General features: G+C 42.4%; 1 protein-coding gene across 2 annotated transcripts in view; it reads left to right on the top strand.

Moving 5' to 3' along the window:
- Window positions 1-19,102, top strand: part of ARHGEF4 (Rho guanine nucleotide exchange factor 4) — a gene marked incomplete at both ends in the record, with an annotated part of 252,432 nt that overhangs the window by 158,323 nt on the left and 75,007 nt on the right. Inside the window, one exon of one of the 2 annotated variants that reach the window (XM_082657993.1) lies at window positions 17,700-17,757. The exons of the other annotated variant lie outside the window; for it this stretch is intronic. Within the exon in view, the coding sequence (XP_082514119.1) occupies window positions 17,700-17,757 (58 nt within the window). Of the gene's footprint in view, window positions 1-17,699; window positions 17,758-19,102 lie in introns of those variants that run through there. 2 annotated transcript variants of the gene reach the window in all.

The following is a 19,102-nucleotide window of genomic DNA, read 5'->3' as shown; positions in this document are numbered from 1 at the left end:
TATTGAATCTGTACATGAGTTTGGAGAGCACTGTCATCTTAACAATGTTGAGTTTTCTGATCTATGAACATAGGACTTTTCCCCCATTTATTTAGGTCTTCTTTTGTTTCTTTCAACAACATTTTGTCATTTTCAGAATACAAGCTTTCACTTCCTTTGAAAAATTCATTCCTAAGTACTTTATATAATTTTTGATGCATTGTGAATGAAATTGTCTCCTGAATTCCATTTTCAGACTGGTCATTAAAAGTGAATAGAAATACAATCAACTTTTGTACATTGATCTCGTATCCTGCAACCTTGTTGAACTCATTTATTAGTTCTAGTTTTTTAATGGATTCCTTAGGATTTTCTACACACCAGATCATGTTATCGATAAGCAGAGACAGTTTTACTTCTTCCTTTCCCATCTGGATGTCTTTTTTTTCTTGCCTAAGTGCCCTGATTAGAGCCTCCAGTACTGTACATTTGAATAAAAATGGCAAGAATGGACATCCTTGTTTTTCCTGATTTTAGGGGGAAAGCATCCCATCTTCACCTTTAAGTATGATGTTAGCTGTGGGGTTTTCACAGATGCCCTTTATTGGGTAAATAAAGTTCCTATATTCCTAGTTTGTCAAATTTTTTTTGTCACAAGAGAGTGTTGGATTTTTGTCAAATGCTTGTCCTGTCTATTGAGATAATCATGCAACTTTTGTTCTTTATTCTGTTGATGTGGTGTATTACATTAATTGATCTTCAGATGTTAAACAATCCTTGCATCTCTGAGATAAATCTCACTTGGTCAAGGCATGTAATTCTCATTATATTTTTAATTTGGTTTGCTAGTATTTTGTTGAAGATTTTTGCATCCATATCCATAAGAGATATTGGTCTGTAATTTTCTTTTCTTTTAATGTCTTTGTCTGGTTTTGGCCTCATAAAATAATTTGGGAAATCTTCCCTCATCTTCTATTTTCTTCAATAGTTTGTGAAGAATTGGTATTAATTCTTTTTTCAATGTTTGGTAGAATTCAGGGGTGAAGCCAATTGGGTGTGGGCTTTTCTTTGTAGGTAGTCTTGTTATTACTGATTCAATCTCTGCTTGTTATAGAGCTATTCAGATTGTCTATTTCTCTTGAGTAAGTTTTGATAGTTTGCATCTGTCTAGGAATTTGTCCATTTTATCTAAGTCATCTAACCGTTGGTGTACAGTTGTTCAGTATTCTCTTATAATTCTTTTTATTTCTGCAAAGTGAGAAGTAATACCCCTTCTTTCATTTCTGATTCTGGTAATGAGTCCTCTTCTTTCACTTGGTCAAACCAGCTAAAGGTCTGTCAATTCTGTTGCTTTTCCATAAGAACCAGCATTTGGTTTCTTTTATTTTCTGTTTTTTCTCTAGTCTCTATTTCTGTTCCTCAATATTTCTGTTCTCCATTGTGCCTCTACTAACTCCTACTCTAATCTGTATTGTTTCCTTCCTTGTGCTTGTTTTAGGTTTAGTTTTGCTCTTTTTTTCCCTGTGTCATTAGGTGCAGATCCAGTTGTTGATTTGAGATTTTTCTTCTTTATTAATACAGGTATTTGCAGCTATAAATTTCCCTCTGAGCACTGCTTTACCTGTCTTCATAACTTTTGGCATATTTTGTCTTCATTTTCATTTATATCAAGGTATTTTCTGATTTTTCTTTTGATTTCTTCTTGGACCCATGAGTTATTTAGGAGTTTGTTATTTAATTTCCACATATTTGTGAGTTTCTCAAATTTCCCTTATTATTGATTTCTAATTTCATTTCATTGTGGTCAAACAACACATTTTGTATTATTTCCATACTTTTAAATTTGTGGAAGTTTGTTTTATGGACTAACACATGGTCTAGCCTGGAGAATGTTCCATATACACTTGAGAAGAAAGTATACTCTGTTATTATTGGAAAGTATACTCTGTTCTGTATATGACTATTACGCCTAAATGGTTTATGGTGTAGATCAAATATTCTATTTCCTTGATCTTCTGTATAGTTGCTCTATCCATCATTGAAAGTTGGGCATAAACCTCCAACTGTTATTGTTGAATTACCTATTCCTCCCTTCATTTCTGTCAGTTTTTGCTTTATGTACTTTAGTGCTCTGTTATTAGGTAGGTGGATATATATTTGTACTTATATCTTCCTGATGGATTAACCCTTTTATTGTTATAAAATGCCCTTCTTTGTCTCTAGTGTCTTTTGTTTTTGGTTGTTTTTAATTTTTTAAATTGGAGTATAACTGCTTTACAATGCTGTGTTCATTTCTGCTATATGATGAACTGAATCAGCTATATGTATACATATATCCCCTCCCTATTAAACCTCTCTCCCACCACCACCCCCATCCCATCTATGTCATCACAGAGCACCAAGCTGAGCTTCCTGTGATTTATAGCAGGTTCCCACTAGCTATCTATTTTACGCATGGTAGTGTATTTATGTAAAATCTAATCTTCTAGTTCATCCCATCCTCCCCTTCCCCCACTGCATCCACATGTCCAATCTCTACATCTGCATCTCTATTCCTGCACTGGAACTAGGTTCATCTGTACCATTTTTCTGGATTCCACATGTATGCATTAATATACGATATTTGTTTTTCTCTTCCTGACTTACTTCACTCTGTATGACAGACTGTAGGTCCATCCACATCTCTACAAATGACCCAATTTCATTCCTTTTTAGGGCTGAGTAATATTCCATTGTATATAGGTACCACATCTTCTTTATCCATTCAACAGTCATTGAACATTTAGGTTGTTTCCATTTCCTGGCTATTGCAAATAGTGCTTAAATGAACATTGTGGTACATGTGTCCTTTTGAATTACAGTTTTCTCAGGATATATGCCCAGTTGTGGGATTGCTGGGTCATATGGTAGTCCTTTTTAATTTTTTATGGAACCTCCATACTGTTCTCCATAGTGGCTGAACCAATTCACATTCCCGCCAATGGTGCAAGAAGGTTCCCTTTTCTCCACACCCTCTCCAGCATTTATTGTTTATTTTTTGATGATGGCCATTCTGAACAATGTGAGGTGATACCTCATTGTAGTTTAGATTTGCATTTCTCTAATAATTAGTGATGTTGAGCATCTTTTCATGTATTTGTTGGCCATCTGTAAGCCTTCTTTGGAGAAATGTCTATTTAGGTCTTCCACCCATTTTTTGATTTGTTTGTTTTTTTTGGTGTTGAGCTGCATGAGCTGTTTGTATATTTTGGAGATTAATCCTTTGTCAGTTGCTTCATTTGCAAATATTTTCTCCCATTCTGAAGGTTGTCTTTTTGTCTTGTTTATGGTTTCCTTGGTTGTGCAAGAGCTTTTAAGTTTCATTAGGTCCCCCTTTTTTTTTTTTTTTCCATTACTCTAGGAGGTGGGTCAAAGAAGATCCTGCTGCAATTTATGTTAAAGAGTGTTCTGCCTATGTTTTCCTCTAAGAGTTTTATGGTGTCTAGCTTTACATTTAGGTCATTAATCCATTTTGAGTTTATTCTTGTGTATGGTGTTAGGGAGTGTTCTAATTTCATACTTTAACATGTAGCTGTCCAGTTTTCCCAGCACCATTTATTGAAGAGGCTCTCTTTTCTCCGTTTTATATTCTTGCCTCCTTTGTCTTAGATTAGGTGTCTGTAGGTGTGTGGGTTTGCCTCTGGGCTTTCTATCCTGTTCCATCAATCCATATTTCTGTTTCTGTGCCCGTACCATGCTGTCTTGATCACTGTACCTTTGTAGTATCGTCTGAAGTCAGGGAGCCTGATTCCTCCAGCTCTGTTTTTCTTTCTCAAGATTGCTTTGGCTATTCAGGGTCCTTTGTGTTTCCATACAAATTGTAAGATTTTTTCTCCTAATTCTGCGAAGAATGCCACTGGTAATTTGATAGGGATTGCATTGAATCTGTAGATTGCTTTGGGTAGTATAGTCATTTTCACAATATTGATTCTTCCAATCCAAGAACATGGTATATTTCTCCATCTGTCTGTGTCACCTTTGATTTCTTTCATCAGTGTTTTATAGTTTTCTGAGTACAGGTCTTTTGCCTCCTTAGGTAGATTTATACCTAGGTATTTTATTCTTTTTGTTGCAATGATAAATGGGATTGTTTCCTTAATTTCTCTTCCTGATCTTTCATTGTTAGTGTATAGGAATGCAGGAGATTCCTGTGCATTAATTTTGTAGCCTGTAACTTTACCAAATTGATTGATTAACTCTAGTAGTTTCCTGGTGGCATCTTTAGGATTTTCTATGTATAGTATCATGTCATCTGCAAACAGTGATGGTTTTATTTCTTCTTTTCCAATTTCTATTCCTTTTACTTCTTTTTCTTCTCTGATTGCCATGGCTAGGACTTCCAAAACTATGTTGAATAATAGTGGTGAGAGTGGACATCCTTGTCTTGTTCCTGATCTTAGAGGAAATGCTCTCAGTTTTTCACCATTGAGAATGATGTTTGCTGTGGGTTTGTCGTGTATGGCCTTTATTATGTTGAGGTGGATTCCCTCTATGCCCACTTTCTGAAGAGTTTTTATCATAAATCGGTGTTAATTTTGTCAAAAGCTTTTTCTGCATCTATTGAGATGATCATATGCTTTTTATTCTTTAATTTGTTAATATGGTGTATCACCTTGACTGATTTGCATATATTGAAGAATCCTTGCATTCCTGGGATAAATCCCACTTGATCATTGTGTATGATCCTTTTAATGTGCTGTTGGATTCTGTTTGCTAGTGTTTTGTTGAGGATTTTTGTATCTATGTGATATTGGCCTGTAATTTTTTTTTGTGTGTGTGTGACATCCTTGTCTGGTTTTGGTATTAGGGTGATGGTGGCCTCATAGAATGAGTTTGGGAGTGTTCCTCCCTCTGCTATATTTTGGAAGAGTTTGAGAAGGATAGGTGTTAGCTCTTCTCTAAGTGTTCCATAGAATTCGCCTGTGAAGCCATCTGGTCCTGGACTTCTGTTTGTTGGAAAATTTTTAATTACAGTTTCAATTTCATTACTTGTGGTTGGTCTGTTTATATTTTCTAATGCTTCCTGGTTCAGTCAGGAAAGTTGTACCTTTCCAAGAATGTGGCTATTTCTTCCATGTTGTCCATTTTATTGGCATATAGTTGCTTGCAGTAGTCCTTATGATCCTTTGTATTTCTGCAGTGTCAGTTGTAATTTCTTCCTTTTCATTTCTAATTTTGATTTGTGTCCTCTTCCTTTTTTCTTTTTTTTAAAAATAAATTTATTTATTTATTTACTTTTTGCTGCATTGAGTCTTTGTTGCTGCGCACAGGCTTTCTCTAGTTGCAGCAAGCAGGGGCCACTCTTCGCTGCAGTGCACGGGCTTCCCATTGCAGTGGCTTCTCTTGTTGCAGAGCATGGGCTCCTGATATGCAAAGCCCTGGCATGTTGGGCTTAGTAGTTGTGGCGTGTTGGGCTCAGTAGTTGTGGCATGTGGGCTCAGTAGTTGTGTCGCACAGGCTTAGTTGCTCCACAGCATGTGGGATCTTCCCAGGCCAGGGCTCGAAACCGTGTGCCCTGCATTGGCAGGCGGATTCTTAACCACTGTGCCACCAGGGAAGCCCCTCCCTTTTTTCTTGATCACATTGGCTAAAGGTTTATCAATTTTGTTTATATTCTCAAAGAGCAAACTTTTAGTTTTATTCATCTTTGCTATTGTTTTCTTCATTTCTATTTGACTTATTTCTGCTCTGATCTTTATGATTTCTTTCCTTCTACTGACTTTAGGTTTTTTTTGTTCTTTCCCTATTTGCTTAGGTGTAAGGTTAGATTGTTTGAGATTTTTCTTGTTTCTTGAGGTGAGATTGAATTGCCATAAACTTCCCTCTTAAAACTGCTTTTTGCTGCATCCAGTAGGTTTTGGGTCACCACGTTTTTGTTGGCATTTGTTTCTATGTATTTTTTAAATTTCCTCTTTCCTCTTCGATTTCTTCAGTGATCTCTTGGTTATTTAGCAGTGCACTGTTTAGCCTCCCTGTGTTTGTTGTTTTTACAGGTTTTTTCCTGTAATTGATTTCTAATCTCATAGCATGTAGTCAGAAAAGATGCTTGATATAATTTCAATTTCCTTAAATTTTCCGAAACTTGATTTGTGACCCCAGGTGTTATCTATCCTGGCGAATGTTCCACGTGCACTTGAGAAGAAAGTGTATTTGGCCACTTTTGGGTGGAATGTCCTATAAATATCAATTAAATCTATCTGGTCTATTTAAAGCTTGTGTTTCCATATTTATTTTGTCTGAATGATCTGTCCATTGGTGTAAGTGAGGTGTTAAAGTCCCCCACTATTATTGTGTTACTGTCAATTTCTCCTTTTATGGCTGTTAGCATTTGCTTTATCTATTGAGGTGCTCCTATGTTGGGTGCATAAATATTTATAATTGTTATATCTTCTTCTTGGATTGATCCCTTGATCGTTATGTAGTGTCATTCCTTATCTCTTGTAACAGTCTTTATTTTAAAGTCTATTTTATCTGATATGAGTATTGCTACTCCAGCTTTCTTTTAATTTCGATTTGCATGGAATATATTCTTCTATCCCCTCACTGTCAGTCTGTATGTATCCCTAGGTCTGAAGTGGGTCTCTTATAGACAGCATATATACAGGTCTTATTTTTGTATCCGTTCAGCCACCCTGTGTCTTTTGGTTGGAGCATTTAATTCATTTACATTTAAGGTAATTATCAATATGTATGTTCCTACTACCATTTTCTTAATTGTTTTGGGTTTGTTTTTGTGGGTCTTTTTCTTCTCTTGTGTTTCCCGCCTATTGAAGTTCCTTTAGCATTTGTTTTAAAGCTGGTTTGGTGGTGCTGAATTCTCTTGGCTTTTGCTTGTCTGTAAAGCTTTTGATTTCTCTGTCAAATCTGAATGAGATCCCTGAGTAATCTTGGTTATAGATTTTTCCCTTTCATCACCTTAACTATATCCTGCCACTCCCTTCTGGCCTGCAGAGTTTCTACTGAGAAATTAGCTGATAACCTTATGGGGATTCCCTTGTGTGTTATGTTTTGCTTTTCCCTTGCTGCTTTTAATATTTTTTCTTTGAATGTAATTTTTGTTAGTTTGATTAATATGTGTCTCAGTGTGTTTCTTCTAGGGTTTATCATGTATGGGACTCTCTGCGCTTCCTGGATTTCCCATGTTAGGGAAGTTTTTGACTATAATCTTTTAAAATATCTTCTCAGACCCTTTCTTTTTCTTGTCTTCTTCTTCTGGGACCCCTGTAATTCAAATATTGGTGCATTTAGTGTTGTCCCAGAGGTCTCTGAGACTGTCTTCAATTCTTTTCATTCTTTTTTCTCTATTCTGCTCCTCAGCAGTTATTTCCACCATTCTATCTTCCATCTCACTTATTCATTCTTCTGCCTCTGTTATTCTGCTATTGATTCCTTCTAGTGTATTTTTCATTTCAGTTATTGTGTTGTTCATCTCTGTTTGTTTGTTCTTTAGTTCTTCTAGGTCCTTGTTAAACATTTCTTGTATTTTCTCGATCCATGCCTCCATTCTCTTTCTGAGATTTCAGATCATCTTTACTATCATTACTCTGAATTCTTTTTCAGGTAGGTTGCCTATTTCCTCTTCATTTATTTGGTCTTGTAGGTTTTTACCTTGCTCCTTCATCTGTAACATATTATTTTGTCATCTCATTTTTTTTGATGGGTGGGACTGTGTTCCTTTCTTACTAGGTGTTTGACCTGAGGCATCCAGCAGTGGAGTTTGCAGGCAGGTGGGTAGAGCCAGGTCTTGGTGCTGGGATGAGGACCTCTGGGAGAGCTCACACTCATTAATATTCCCTGGGGTCTGAGGTTCTCTGTTAGTCCAGTGGTTTGGACTCGGTGCTCACATCACACGAGCTCAGGCTCAACCCCTGGCCCGTGAACCAAGATCCTGCAAGCCACACGGCATGACAAAAAAAAAAATTGGAACAGAACAATAACAAGGAATAAAAAAATAAAATTAGAAAACTGACAGATATATTAGAAAAAATAAAAATATAAATCAGAGAACAACTGGAAGGTAAAACAGAACCACAATAGCAAAAAAAAAGTCCAGAAAAGGCCTTGGCTGTAGAGGGCAGGCCTTAAGCAGGGGAGGGGTTTAGGCAGGGGCAGGGTCTAGGCTCAGTACCCATGTGGCCAGATAAGGCACTGGGGCATCTTGGGGCAGGGCTTAGGCGGCCTTGGAGCACAGAGGATCAGTCCTGGGACCCCAGCAGGCTCTCCAGGGCCCAAGTGGGCAGGAGAAACACTAGCTGTGTTCCCCTCCAATCCTCTCAACCCCCGAAGGTCTCTCCCCATCCCTGTTGATACCCTCGTGGTCAGTGGGCCTCTCCAGGTGTGGGAACCTCTCCTCTTCCCCAGCCAGCCCTCACGGGTGCCAGTCCGATCCCACCTCCACTTCTCCTACCTCCTCGCTCACCCCCACATCCTACCCAGTTGCTTGGGGATTCCTCCCATCCTCTTGGGTGTCAAGGTCCCCCACCAGAGTCTAGCAGGTGCCCTAGTTGTGATGCAAACTCCATGTCCTCTTACTCCAGCCACTAGTGTGTTTTGTTTTAAAGTCTATTTTATCTGATATCAACAGAGCCACTCCACCTTTCTTGTGGTTGCTGTTTACATGATACATCTTTTTTCCATCTTTTTACTTTCAAGTTATCTGTGTCTGAATCTAAAATGTGTCTCCTATAGACAACATATAGGTGGATCGTGCTTTTTATCCATCTGACACTCTGTTTTTTGATTGAATTGTTTAATTCATTTACATTTAGTGTTGTTATTGATATAGTTATATTTACATCTGCCATTTTACTTTTTACTTTCTATATTTTTGAGTACTTTTTAACGGTTGCTCTAGGGTTTAACATACACATCTTTTAAAATTTATTTTATTGAAGTATAGTTGATTTACAATGTTGTGTTAATTTCTACTGTACAGCAAAGTGGTTCAGTTATACATATGTATACACACAGTTATACATATGTATACACAGTTATACATATGTATACATCATATATATATTGAATATAGTTCCCTATATAGTAAGAACTTGTTGTTTATCATGTACATCTTAACTTATTAGAATCAACTTCAACTGTGTATTAGCTTAATTCCAGCAACATATAGAAATATTATTCCTATATAGCTCTATTCCCTTTCTCCCCTTTGTGGTATTACTGTTATACATATATTACATCTATTAATATTACAAACCCAACAATGCATTGTTAAAATTATTACTCTACCATCTGTCATTATTTTCCTAGCTATTACAGCTTTGCTCCCACCCACCTCCTTTGTGCTAGTATTAGCAGATATAGTCTAGATATATTACATTTCTATATGTTGTAGCCCAAACAATACATTAGATACATATTATTTTATACAATTGGTTTTTAAATCAGTTAAGAGAAAAAAGGAAAAAAGTAGGAATTTATCTTTTATAATTACATAATTACCTTTGCTAGTGCTCTATTTTTGTTCATGTGTATTTGAATTACCATCTGGGGTCACTTGCTTTCAATCTGAAGAACTTAGGTATTTCTTGTAAGTTAGTTCTGCTAGCAACAAATTCTCTCAGAGTTTACCCAAGAAAGTCTATTCTGCCTTTGTTTTCGAAAGACAGCTTTGCTGGATATAGGACTCTTGGTTGAGAGGCTTTTTATTTCTTTCTTTCAGTACTTTTAATATTATCCCACCACCTCTGGCCTCCAGAGCTTCTGCAGGAAAGTCAGCTGTTAATCTTTCTGGGGTTCCCTTGTAAGTTATATACAATTTTTCTCTTGCTGCTTTCAAGATTTTCTCCTTGTCTTTTGGTTTCAGCCTATTTAAGATGATGTGTCTGTTTGTGGGTCTCTTTCCATTTATCCTACTTAGAATTTGTTGTGCTCCCTAGATATGTAAATTTTTATTTCTCAGTAAGTTTTGGAAGTTTTCAACTATTATTTCTTTGAATTTTTTTTTCTTCTTTCTCTCTCTTCTCTTTCTGCTACTCCCATTATACATATGTTGGTGCAGTTAATGGTGCTCCTCCATTTGCTCCTGGCTGGGAAAGAAAGTCTCTGCCTGGTACCCCCTTCCAGGAAATCCTTCCACCTAATGATAATGGTGCTGGGGGACTGTTCCTTATTATTCTGAGGCTGTGTTCATTTTTTTTCATTCTTTTTTTCATTGTGTTCTTCAGTTTGCATAATCTCTATCAATCTCTTCAAGTATGCTGGGGTTTTTTCCTGCCAATTCAAATCTACTGTTGAGACCCTCTAGTGAATTTTTTATTTTAGTTACTGTACTCTTCAATTCTAGAACTTCCATTTTCAAAAAATAATTACTATCTATCTATTGATGTTCTCTATTTGCTGCAACTTGTGTTAAAAAACAAAATTCAACAGAGTAAAACTGAAGATCTATTTGCCTTTATTCAATAATTCATGAATCGGACAGCATCCCACGTAGCAAGTAGAAATGTGCTGTGAGAAGCTGCACAAATTGTGAAGTTTTTATACGTAGAAAGAGGGTATGACAAAGAAGTAAAAGAACAGATTGTTTCAGGCAAGGTTACATTCCCTTAGGGAAAGGCAGGGATCTTAGGGAGTTTACCTCACTAATACTAACCAGGAAATTCCAGACTGATTGGTTTAAAATCCACTCCTGGGAGAGGCTGAGACTGCAGTTAGGTCAGGTATTACGTCTTACTGGGGCTTAATACAAGTGTCTCCATTTGGGGCTTTTTTTTTTTTTTTTTAACAATTCTCTTTTGATCTCTCCCTGAGATATGTAATCAAAATTTAAGGCAGTAGCACCACTCTCAATTATACCACTCTATGGTTCTCACAACTTTCGTTGATCCTTGATTTTTGCTTTTTGGGTTTTTTGTTGTTTTTTTTTTTCTGAACATCTGTGGTATTCACAGGTCATGACGTCACGTTCACATTTTTTAAGTAGGTCACTTCCTCCATTTCTTTTTCAGTGTTCCAATCTGAGGGAGGTCATTTGCTTGGTGGCTAGTGACTACAAACATGCATTTAAAGCTTTTGAGAGGGCACAACACACCAGAGAGGTTATTATGATTATTGTAAGTAGGATAATTCTCAATGTTCATAAAGCATTTGGAGCTATGGTCCCCATGACCCAAACCAATCAAAATCAAATAAGTTAAAAAAAGACCCCACTGGACTTCCCTGGTGGCACAGTGGTTGAGAGTCCACCTGCCGACGCAGGGGACACGGGTTTGTGCCCTGGTCCGGGAAGATCCCACATGCCGCAGAGCGGCTGGGCCCGTGAGCCATGGTCGCTGAGCCTGTGCGTCCGGAGCCTGTGCTCCCCAACGGGAGAGGCCACAACAGTGAGAGGCCCGCGTACCACACACACACACAAAAAAGACCCCATTGAAGGGTCTCTTTAAGCCAAATGGCTTGTTCAGTGATTTATGTGACTGAGCTTCAGCTTCCCCAGAAGTGTCAATCCAGGTGCAGCAGGTGGTGTAGGCCACAGCACACACATCTCCTTGCTCAGCTTAAAGATAATCCAACTTTGGTTAGGGAGTGTAAGGCTCTTTGCCGGGCAGCCAGTATCTTAGCAATTGAATCTGCAGTGTCTCCAAGAATTAGGAATGGTTTCTAATCATACTCTCATTTGTGTTTACTTCCACGTAAGGGGTTAGTCAGGTTTTTAGCACAAATGGGAAGAGAATCTTCTAGTCTGAAATAAAAAGTTGTTCTAAATTCCAGAGGTTACTCCCTTTAGCAGTGGTCTGGGAGGTATGGGTGATGGCATTATCTTTCCAGGCCAATGCCAGAGTAAAGGAAAGAAAGGGAAGAAGAGAAGTATTAAGTCTTGATTCAGCATCTTGGGTGGAAGCAGATTTCATTGATGCTGACATATTTTACAATAGAGATAACCTGAATTTGACTAGCAAGCCCAGGTAGAATAAAAGTTGTTTATCTGCATTATAGTCAGTGTTGATAACTCTAAAAACATGTCTGTTTTAATTAAGGCAACGAACTTAAACTAGCTTTAATACTGAATGTTTTCTCAGACCATATGAACCTGAAAAGCATTTGGGTTAGTTTATATTTCTGAGAGTTTTTAGAATAACCAACCCATAATTTATATAAGTTCTTGTTTGTTTTTAAAGCAACTGAATAGAGCTCTTTTACAAATTAATTTTAGTAATATCATCCAGAGGTAGGAAATAACACACATCAACCACACATGTATATAGAAACAGGAACATATTATACAAATGCAAACAGAGACCTCATAGCTTCGGTTTAAAATTTTAGTTACAAGACAGGTATGATGATGTGAAAATCACTATTTACAAAAAAACAGTTGGAATAAGTTAAGTTCTTCTGTTCAGATAGCTAAAGCTTTTTCTGCTAATATTTATGGAGAAGACCCATGATTTTTCATTTATCTAAATTCAAATGACCTTTCCCCCTTTCATTCTCTTGATTAGAATTACCTCTCTGAAGATTGTACTTTAAAGAAATGGCCTAGATAAGAGTTAATATTTACAGCTCAAAGGCACAGGAAAAGAATGCAGGTTCCTTCAAGGACTTTGGTTTCTTAAGGCCAATATTGAAAAGCTTTTTGAGATGAATAAGGGAGGTTTGAGGATTGCTTAACAAGGATTGGTGGTTTCTGGAAGCACACCTCTGATCCTGGAAAGACTAGACTTGTAAAACAAGGACAGCTGTTTTTACTTTCTCGTAGAACTGTATTGCTGCCTAAATGATATCAAAGGACTGTCAGACCCATCCACCTATGTTGGAATATTTTTCTTCCTCTCTTGGTACAATTAGCTTAGGGGAGAAGGCTTTAAGAAAAGTACTAACAGGCTGGGAACGTCGGCTTCCAATCTGGCCAAATTTCTGATCATAGAGTTATTAAATCCTTTCAAATATCTTGTCAGGTTTCAGCTGGAACAAAGAGTAAACATTTCTGGCCGTACTGAATTGGATTTAGGAGGTGTTCTTAAAGAGGGTGCAGAAGATATTATCCTCACAAGATCTTAGAGCCACTCCCAAAGATAGCCAAAAGGAAGACTTAGATAATGACCAACAGTTGTCCCTGGGAGAGAAAGAATCAATAACCAGTGTGTCTGGATTTGGACAGGAGGGGACGTGAAACTTTACTTTCCTCTCTCAACTGGTCACTACAGACAGGGATTACCAGGATGAGCACTCAAATAAAAGAGGATAGAGGGGAGCAATAGAAATTACATCAGTCTTGGAAATTCCCTGGGGTCCAGTGGTTAGGACTCTGTTCTCTCACTGCTGAGGGCCTGGGTTCGCTCCCTGGTCAGGGAACTAAGATCCCACAAGCTTTGCAATGCGGCCCAAAAAAAAAAAACAAAAAAAAAAACAGACAGACAGAAAGAAATTATGTCAGTCTTACTATTTTCATCTTGTTTTGTTTTTAGGTACCTCTTGTGTCTTTAATTTTTAACTAGCATTTTTCAATAAATATTTTAATGAAGCTACTTCGTAATTTTGAAGGCTTTTGGAGGCTTCTGCAAACCAATTAAAATAAGTTATCCTGTTCTGTTTGTTTGATATGGGAACACTTACTTTTTTTATAGGACATTAGGATTATATTTTATGATTTTTTAAACAGATATTAATGTGAGAGATATTGACAACTAGAATCCATGGCTAAAAGGGAAGTATATAGGGCTTCCCTGGTGGCACAGTGGTTGAGAGCCCGCCTGCCGACGCAGGGGACACGGGTTCGTGCCCTGGTCCGGGAAGATCCCACATGCCGCGGAGCGGCTGGACCTGTGAGCCATGGCCGCTGAGCCTGCACGTCTGGAGCCTGTGCTCCGCAACAGGAGAGGCCACAACAGTGAGAGGCCACAACAGTGAGAGGCCCGCGTACCGCAAAAAAAAAAAAGGAAGTATATAAAGTGTTAGAATAATAGTCACATGGAAATCATATAGTATACTTTCTTAAATTGAAAAAAAGAAGTGAAAGACAAAGATGCAAGAGTTAAATTATATAATTGATATAAAATAATTTGTTGTATTTTCTATCCTACACTTGATTATTTTTGTATGACTTTTATAGATGCAGTCCTTCTAATAGTTTATAGTTGACTCTCACAGAATTCTATGGGATGGAACTAATCATATTCCTTGCTACCTTCCCACTCCTTCCTTTGCAACCTATATTTAATATTCCATGGATATACAATTATATATATTTTTAGTTTTTAGTTTTCCATTATGGTTTATTACAGGATATTGAATACCCTGTGCTGTACAGTAGAACCTTGTTGTTTATCTGTTTTATATGTAGTAGTTTATATCTCCTAATCCCAAACTCCTAATTTATCCCTCCCCCACCCCCTTTACCCTTTGGTAACTGTAAGTTTGTTTTCTATCTGTCTGTGAGTCTGTTTCTGTTTTATAAATAAGTTCATTTGTGTCATATTTTAGATTCCACATATAAGTGATATACAGTATGTGTCTTTTACTTTCTGACTTACTTCATTTAGTGTGATAATCTCTAGATCCATCCATGTTGCTGCAAATGGCATTATTTCATTCTTTTTCATGGCTGAGTAGTGGTCCACATACACAATGGAATACTTCCCATGGTGCGGGGGCTGGGGGGGGTGGCGGCTAAATCTCACTGCACCAAATTGTGGCCCTGACACTCCCTGAACTTCGCGTAGTAAGTGTTAATTTCAGCTGCCATCACCACTGTGGTCTTAAGAAATATGGATCCCTTTTGCATACCAGAACTCAGTGAAGACACTCTACTCTTCCCTGCAGTACAGCTGAAACCAGGATAGCTGGTTCAAATAAGACTCTACGGAAAACTTAAAAGAGAAATGGACTCAGAAGAAGCATGGCACATGGCTGGCTGACACAGGCTAGATCTGCCCAGGCTGCTGCTACCTAGAGGCACTCACCACTTGGGATCATACAACACCTTCTCAAAGTCCTGACTCCAGAGAGCAGGGGTGCTCCCTTCTGCCTAGCTGGCCTTCTGCTCAGTTTCAGGTCCCTACTCATTCTTCCACAGGCCCTCCCCGGGCACCTAGCCTGCAGCAGATGCTCTGCACACACTGGGGATACAGTGGTGGTACAGAGCTGCTGCCCACACAGTGCATGGTCTATGGGAGGCAGCCAACAGATAACCAAGCCACTGACAGATGGCAGTAAGTGCTGGAAAGGAATAACTGAAGTCTCACTGAGGAGGCAACATTTACTGAGATCTGAAGTTTGGGGAGCCAATGCCTTGCAAAACAAAGAGAACATTCCAGGTAAAAAGAACACTAAGTGCAAAGGCCCTGAGACAGGAAGGAGAGACAGCAAGACAGCCACCGTGGCTGGAGTGGAAAGACCAAGGGAAAGGGAGCGCTGACAGGAGGTGGAGAACAGGGCGGCCAACACACAGGGTCTTGCGGGTCTTGCTAACTGCGAGAGAAGCTTCTGAAGGGTTTGAATCAGTAGCAGGACATGGTATGATTTATATTTTAATTTAGAGCTCCCTCTCTGGCTGCTCTGTGGAACAAGTCAAGAGACTGAAGCTGTCTTCCAAACACAGTATGGTAGTGGTGCAGTAAAGTGAAAGAAATGGACACCGTGCACACTTATTTTGGAGGGAGAACCCACAGACTTGCTGATGGATGGGGAGGGTGTCTCCTGATCTGTGACTCATCCCCCAACAGCAATTCTTCCTACTCCCAAGGGCTAGGTTCACAGGCCTCAACAGGACAACCGGACGAGAACACAGACGGTGACTCTCCTTGCTGAAAGCCTGCACTCAGGAGCGAGGGGTGTCGGAGGACAGCTGTTCTTCCCTCCCAAGGACAGCGAAGAATGGAGGCATGGGTGGGAAGTGTGCATACCAGGTATGGAATGGTCAGGAAGGATCCCCAGAGGAGTAAGCTGAGGGGGGGCCTTCAAGGTGCAGATTTGGCTGAGTCACCCTGCAATGCCCATCAACTGAACCTCCAACACACTAGTATTGCCTTATGCTTGTACAGAGCTTTGTACTTTGTACATAAACGCTGGCATGCCATTGTCCCAGCCCCCTGAGTTGTTATGAGGAGATCTGCACAGGGCCTGCAAGGAGAGGAGATGATATTGAGGCAGGGTCCCTTATGATGCAGAGCTAGGAGCACACATGGCTTAGGGAAGGAGACGGGCTACAGGAACTGGACCCCAAATGGAGGGAAGAGGAGAGAATGACCACTGTTCCAGCATCCATCCTACACCAGCTGGTGTGCTGGGGCGTGGCAAGGACCTCTCATTTCATCCTCACCATCGTTAATACAACGAGCTGCCTAGGGCTTGGAGGAGTGGTGATGCTGGGGATGGGGGCGATCAGCAGCCCTGCTTAGCCCTCATCAGTCCTTACTGGGACTTCCTGTCACACTGCTCACTGATTATCGCACTTGTTTGGAGCAGTGGCGGTACCTCACCCTCCCTCTAGGCACACTCCAAGAACCTACAGAATGCTCACGGGTGTCTGGGAGCGTCGGAGGGAAAGGCAACTCTCTTCCCTAATCCCTGCCCCCCTCCCCCGCATCGACAACAAAATGTGAAAAACCCTAGAATCATTGGAGCTACGTCAAGGCTCCCATTTTCGATCGTGCCTGTCACTGGATTTTCCCAGACACTTCCTAAAATCATTTGGCGTGGACCGTGCCTCTACTTTTGATGGCTTCTTAATCAGAAGTATGCAGAGCACCGCCGGCATACTCCTGCTGGCCGGCTGTCCCAAGGGTCGCGGGCGCCGAGTGTTCCCAGCGCACAGCCCCCGAGGCAGGCCCGGGGAGGAGGGGCGCGTCCCGACCAAGCGCGCTCCCCGACCCGGCTCGCAGGGCTGAGCGTGACCTCCTGCCTACACTCCTGCCCCAGACGGGCAAGGACGCGCAGTCTGAGCTGGGTCCTAGAAGGAAAAAGTGAGCGCCCGCCGGTTCTACTCACTGTCGTGCCTGCGGGGTGCCGGCCGCCTCCCTCCGAGGATGCGCCCGTCCTAACATACGCGCGCCAAGGCCGGCAGCAGGGCGCGGCCCTGCGGGCACCGATAGCTGCCCAGGGCCCCGCGCGCCGCGCCTGCCGCCACCGCCCCAGGTCTGCGTGCGCGCGTGCGTGAGCGCGTGCCGACCGGGCCCGCGACCCACACCGGGGTCGGCGCCGCGGCACAGCGCCCGCGGGGCGGCCGGGAACTGGCGGCGAGCGGAGGCGCCGCGTCCTGCCCGGTGGGCGCCTGGCCTTGCCCGAGGCCCGCGCGCCCCGCGCCCGCTGAGGGTTCCCGCCGCCGCAGCCACAGAGCCCGAGCGGTTGGCGGCGGCCGGGAGCCTCCTTAGCGGAGCCCCATGATGTCAGCTGGCCCGGAGCGGCGGCCGTGCGGCGGCGGGGATGGGGCCGAGGACGCCGCGCGGCCGTCTGCACGCCCCTCGCCCGGTCCGGGCCCCGGCTCGCTGGCCCCGTCGCCCGGCAGCCCCGCCGCCGCCGCGGCCCAGCCGCCCGCGAACCTGTGGCTGGAGCTCGGGCCCGCCTGCTCGAGGGCGCAGCAATGCCCGAGCGAGTCGAGCGGGCAGACGAGCGGGGACCTCGGCACCAGCAGCAGCAGCAGCGGCGGCGGCAGTAGCGCCGGGCTGTCCCCGGGCTCCGACTCGGACAGCAGCGGCGTGGTGTGCGGCGGCCGCGGCGGCAGCGGGGGCATGCGCGGCGCCCTGTCCCGCTCCTGGAGCCTGGAGAGCCTGCGCTCGGCCACCGCCGGTAAGGGCGCCGCCGTCGCCCCGCGCGCCGCCGCTCCCTGCGTCTGTCCGTCTCGAGCGCCTTCTCTCCATCCCTCTCGAGACGGTCTCTCCTCCTGTCCTTTCCTCCTGCACTTTTTCTGTTGCTTGTTTCCATCTTTTGGTTCCTGGCTTCCTATTGCTTTGCTCTTCCGATTTCTTCTCTCTTTCCGGGTTTTCTTCCGATTTCCCACCACCCCCGTCCCGTTTTCACCCACTTCTACCTGTTACAGCCGAGCCCTGGTCGGCCCCCTCCCCCCTCGTAGCCGGGCGCGTCCTCAACTGGGAAACTGAGTGTTTACGGTGAGAACAGAATGTGGTCCCTTGATGCGCCGTTTCCCTTCCCCAGACTGTTCTTGACCGATGACACAGGTCTGGCTTTCCGAACTGCAGCTCCTTGAGTTCTGTAAATCAGAGGAGAAAGGAGAGGGCTCACTAGCCATGGGTGGACCGGATTCAGTGTGTTTGGTCCTGACTCTAGGACTGAGGCTCCCTGCAAGAGGAGGGGCTCTAGAGGTCCCTTCAGAGGGACCCTCTGAAACAGTGCGGTTTCTGTGAGATGGGATTGCTCTGATGTCCCCTGGCACTGTGTGCCCCCCCCCTTAGTGCTCCCTTTCTGCCCCAGGGACCGAATTCTGGGTGCAAATTGATAGGAAGACTTTGACCCTAAATATTAATTAGCAAGGAAGCCCAGAGTGGTGACCCTTGATTAGTTGCTAAACTGCAATCTTTATATTTTACTTCTTGGAAACCTTCAAGTTATTTTTGAGCCCCTGTAATGAGAGCTGTAAAGGAAGGCAGGTGCTGCCTGGGAATCAGGGAGGTAGTTCACCCATTATGCTTCTGGTTGGGGGTGGGGATGCTGCCTGTGAAAGCCGTAGAGCCCCAGGTAGGCAGTGGAGATGAGGGTCTGCACGTGCCCGGATCAGAGCAGCAAAGCCAGAGAGGAGCAGGGGGGCCATGCAGGCAGCAGGGCTGTCTTGTCGCATTCCGTCCGCTGTAGTTGTCCTGTCTGCGCCCGCACCTCTCCAGGATGGAGCACAGGCCAGGCTGAGGAGGACCAGAGGTCGGCTCTGTGGGTGTAAGAGTACCAGGAATGGCAGATAAAGAGTTTGGACTCTGCTCTAAAGTCCATGGGTTTGGAAAAGGAAAGTGAAGGACGCCCAGACCCCTGCATTGAGCACTCCATGACCCTCATCTGTCCTGTCTCAAAACAAACACAGGAAACTCAGAAGAGTTGAGTAACCCAGCTGTTGGTGTATCCTCCAACTAAAAGTTTTTCAGAATTCTGCCACTCTGACTCCCTCCCATCCCAGTTCCCTTGAAAC

The sequence above is a fragment of the Grampus griseus genome (genome assembly GCF_964374135.1).
Source record: "Grampus griseus genome assembly, chromosome: 7".
Lineage (NCBI taxonomy): Eukaryota > Metazoa > Chordata > Mammalia > Artiodactyla > Delphinidae > Grampus > Grampus griseus.
This window is presented reverse-complemented; position numbering and strand designations above follow the sequence as displayed.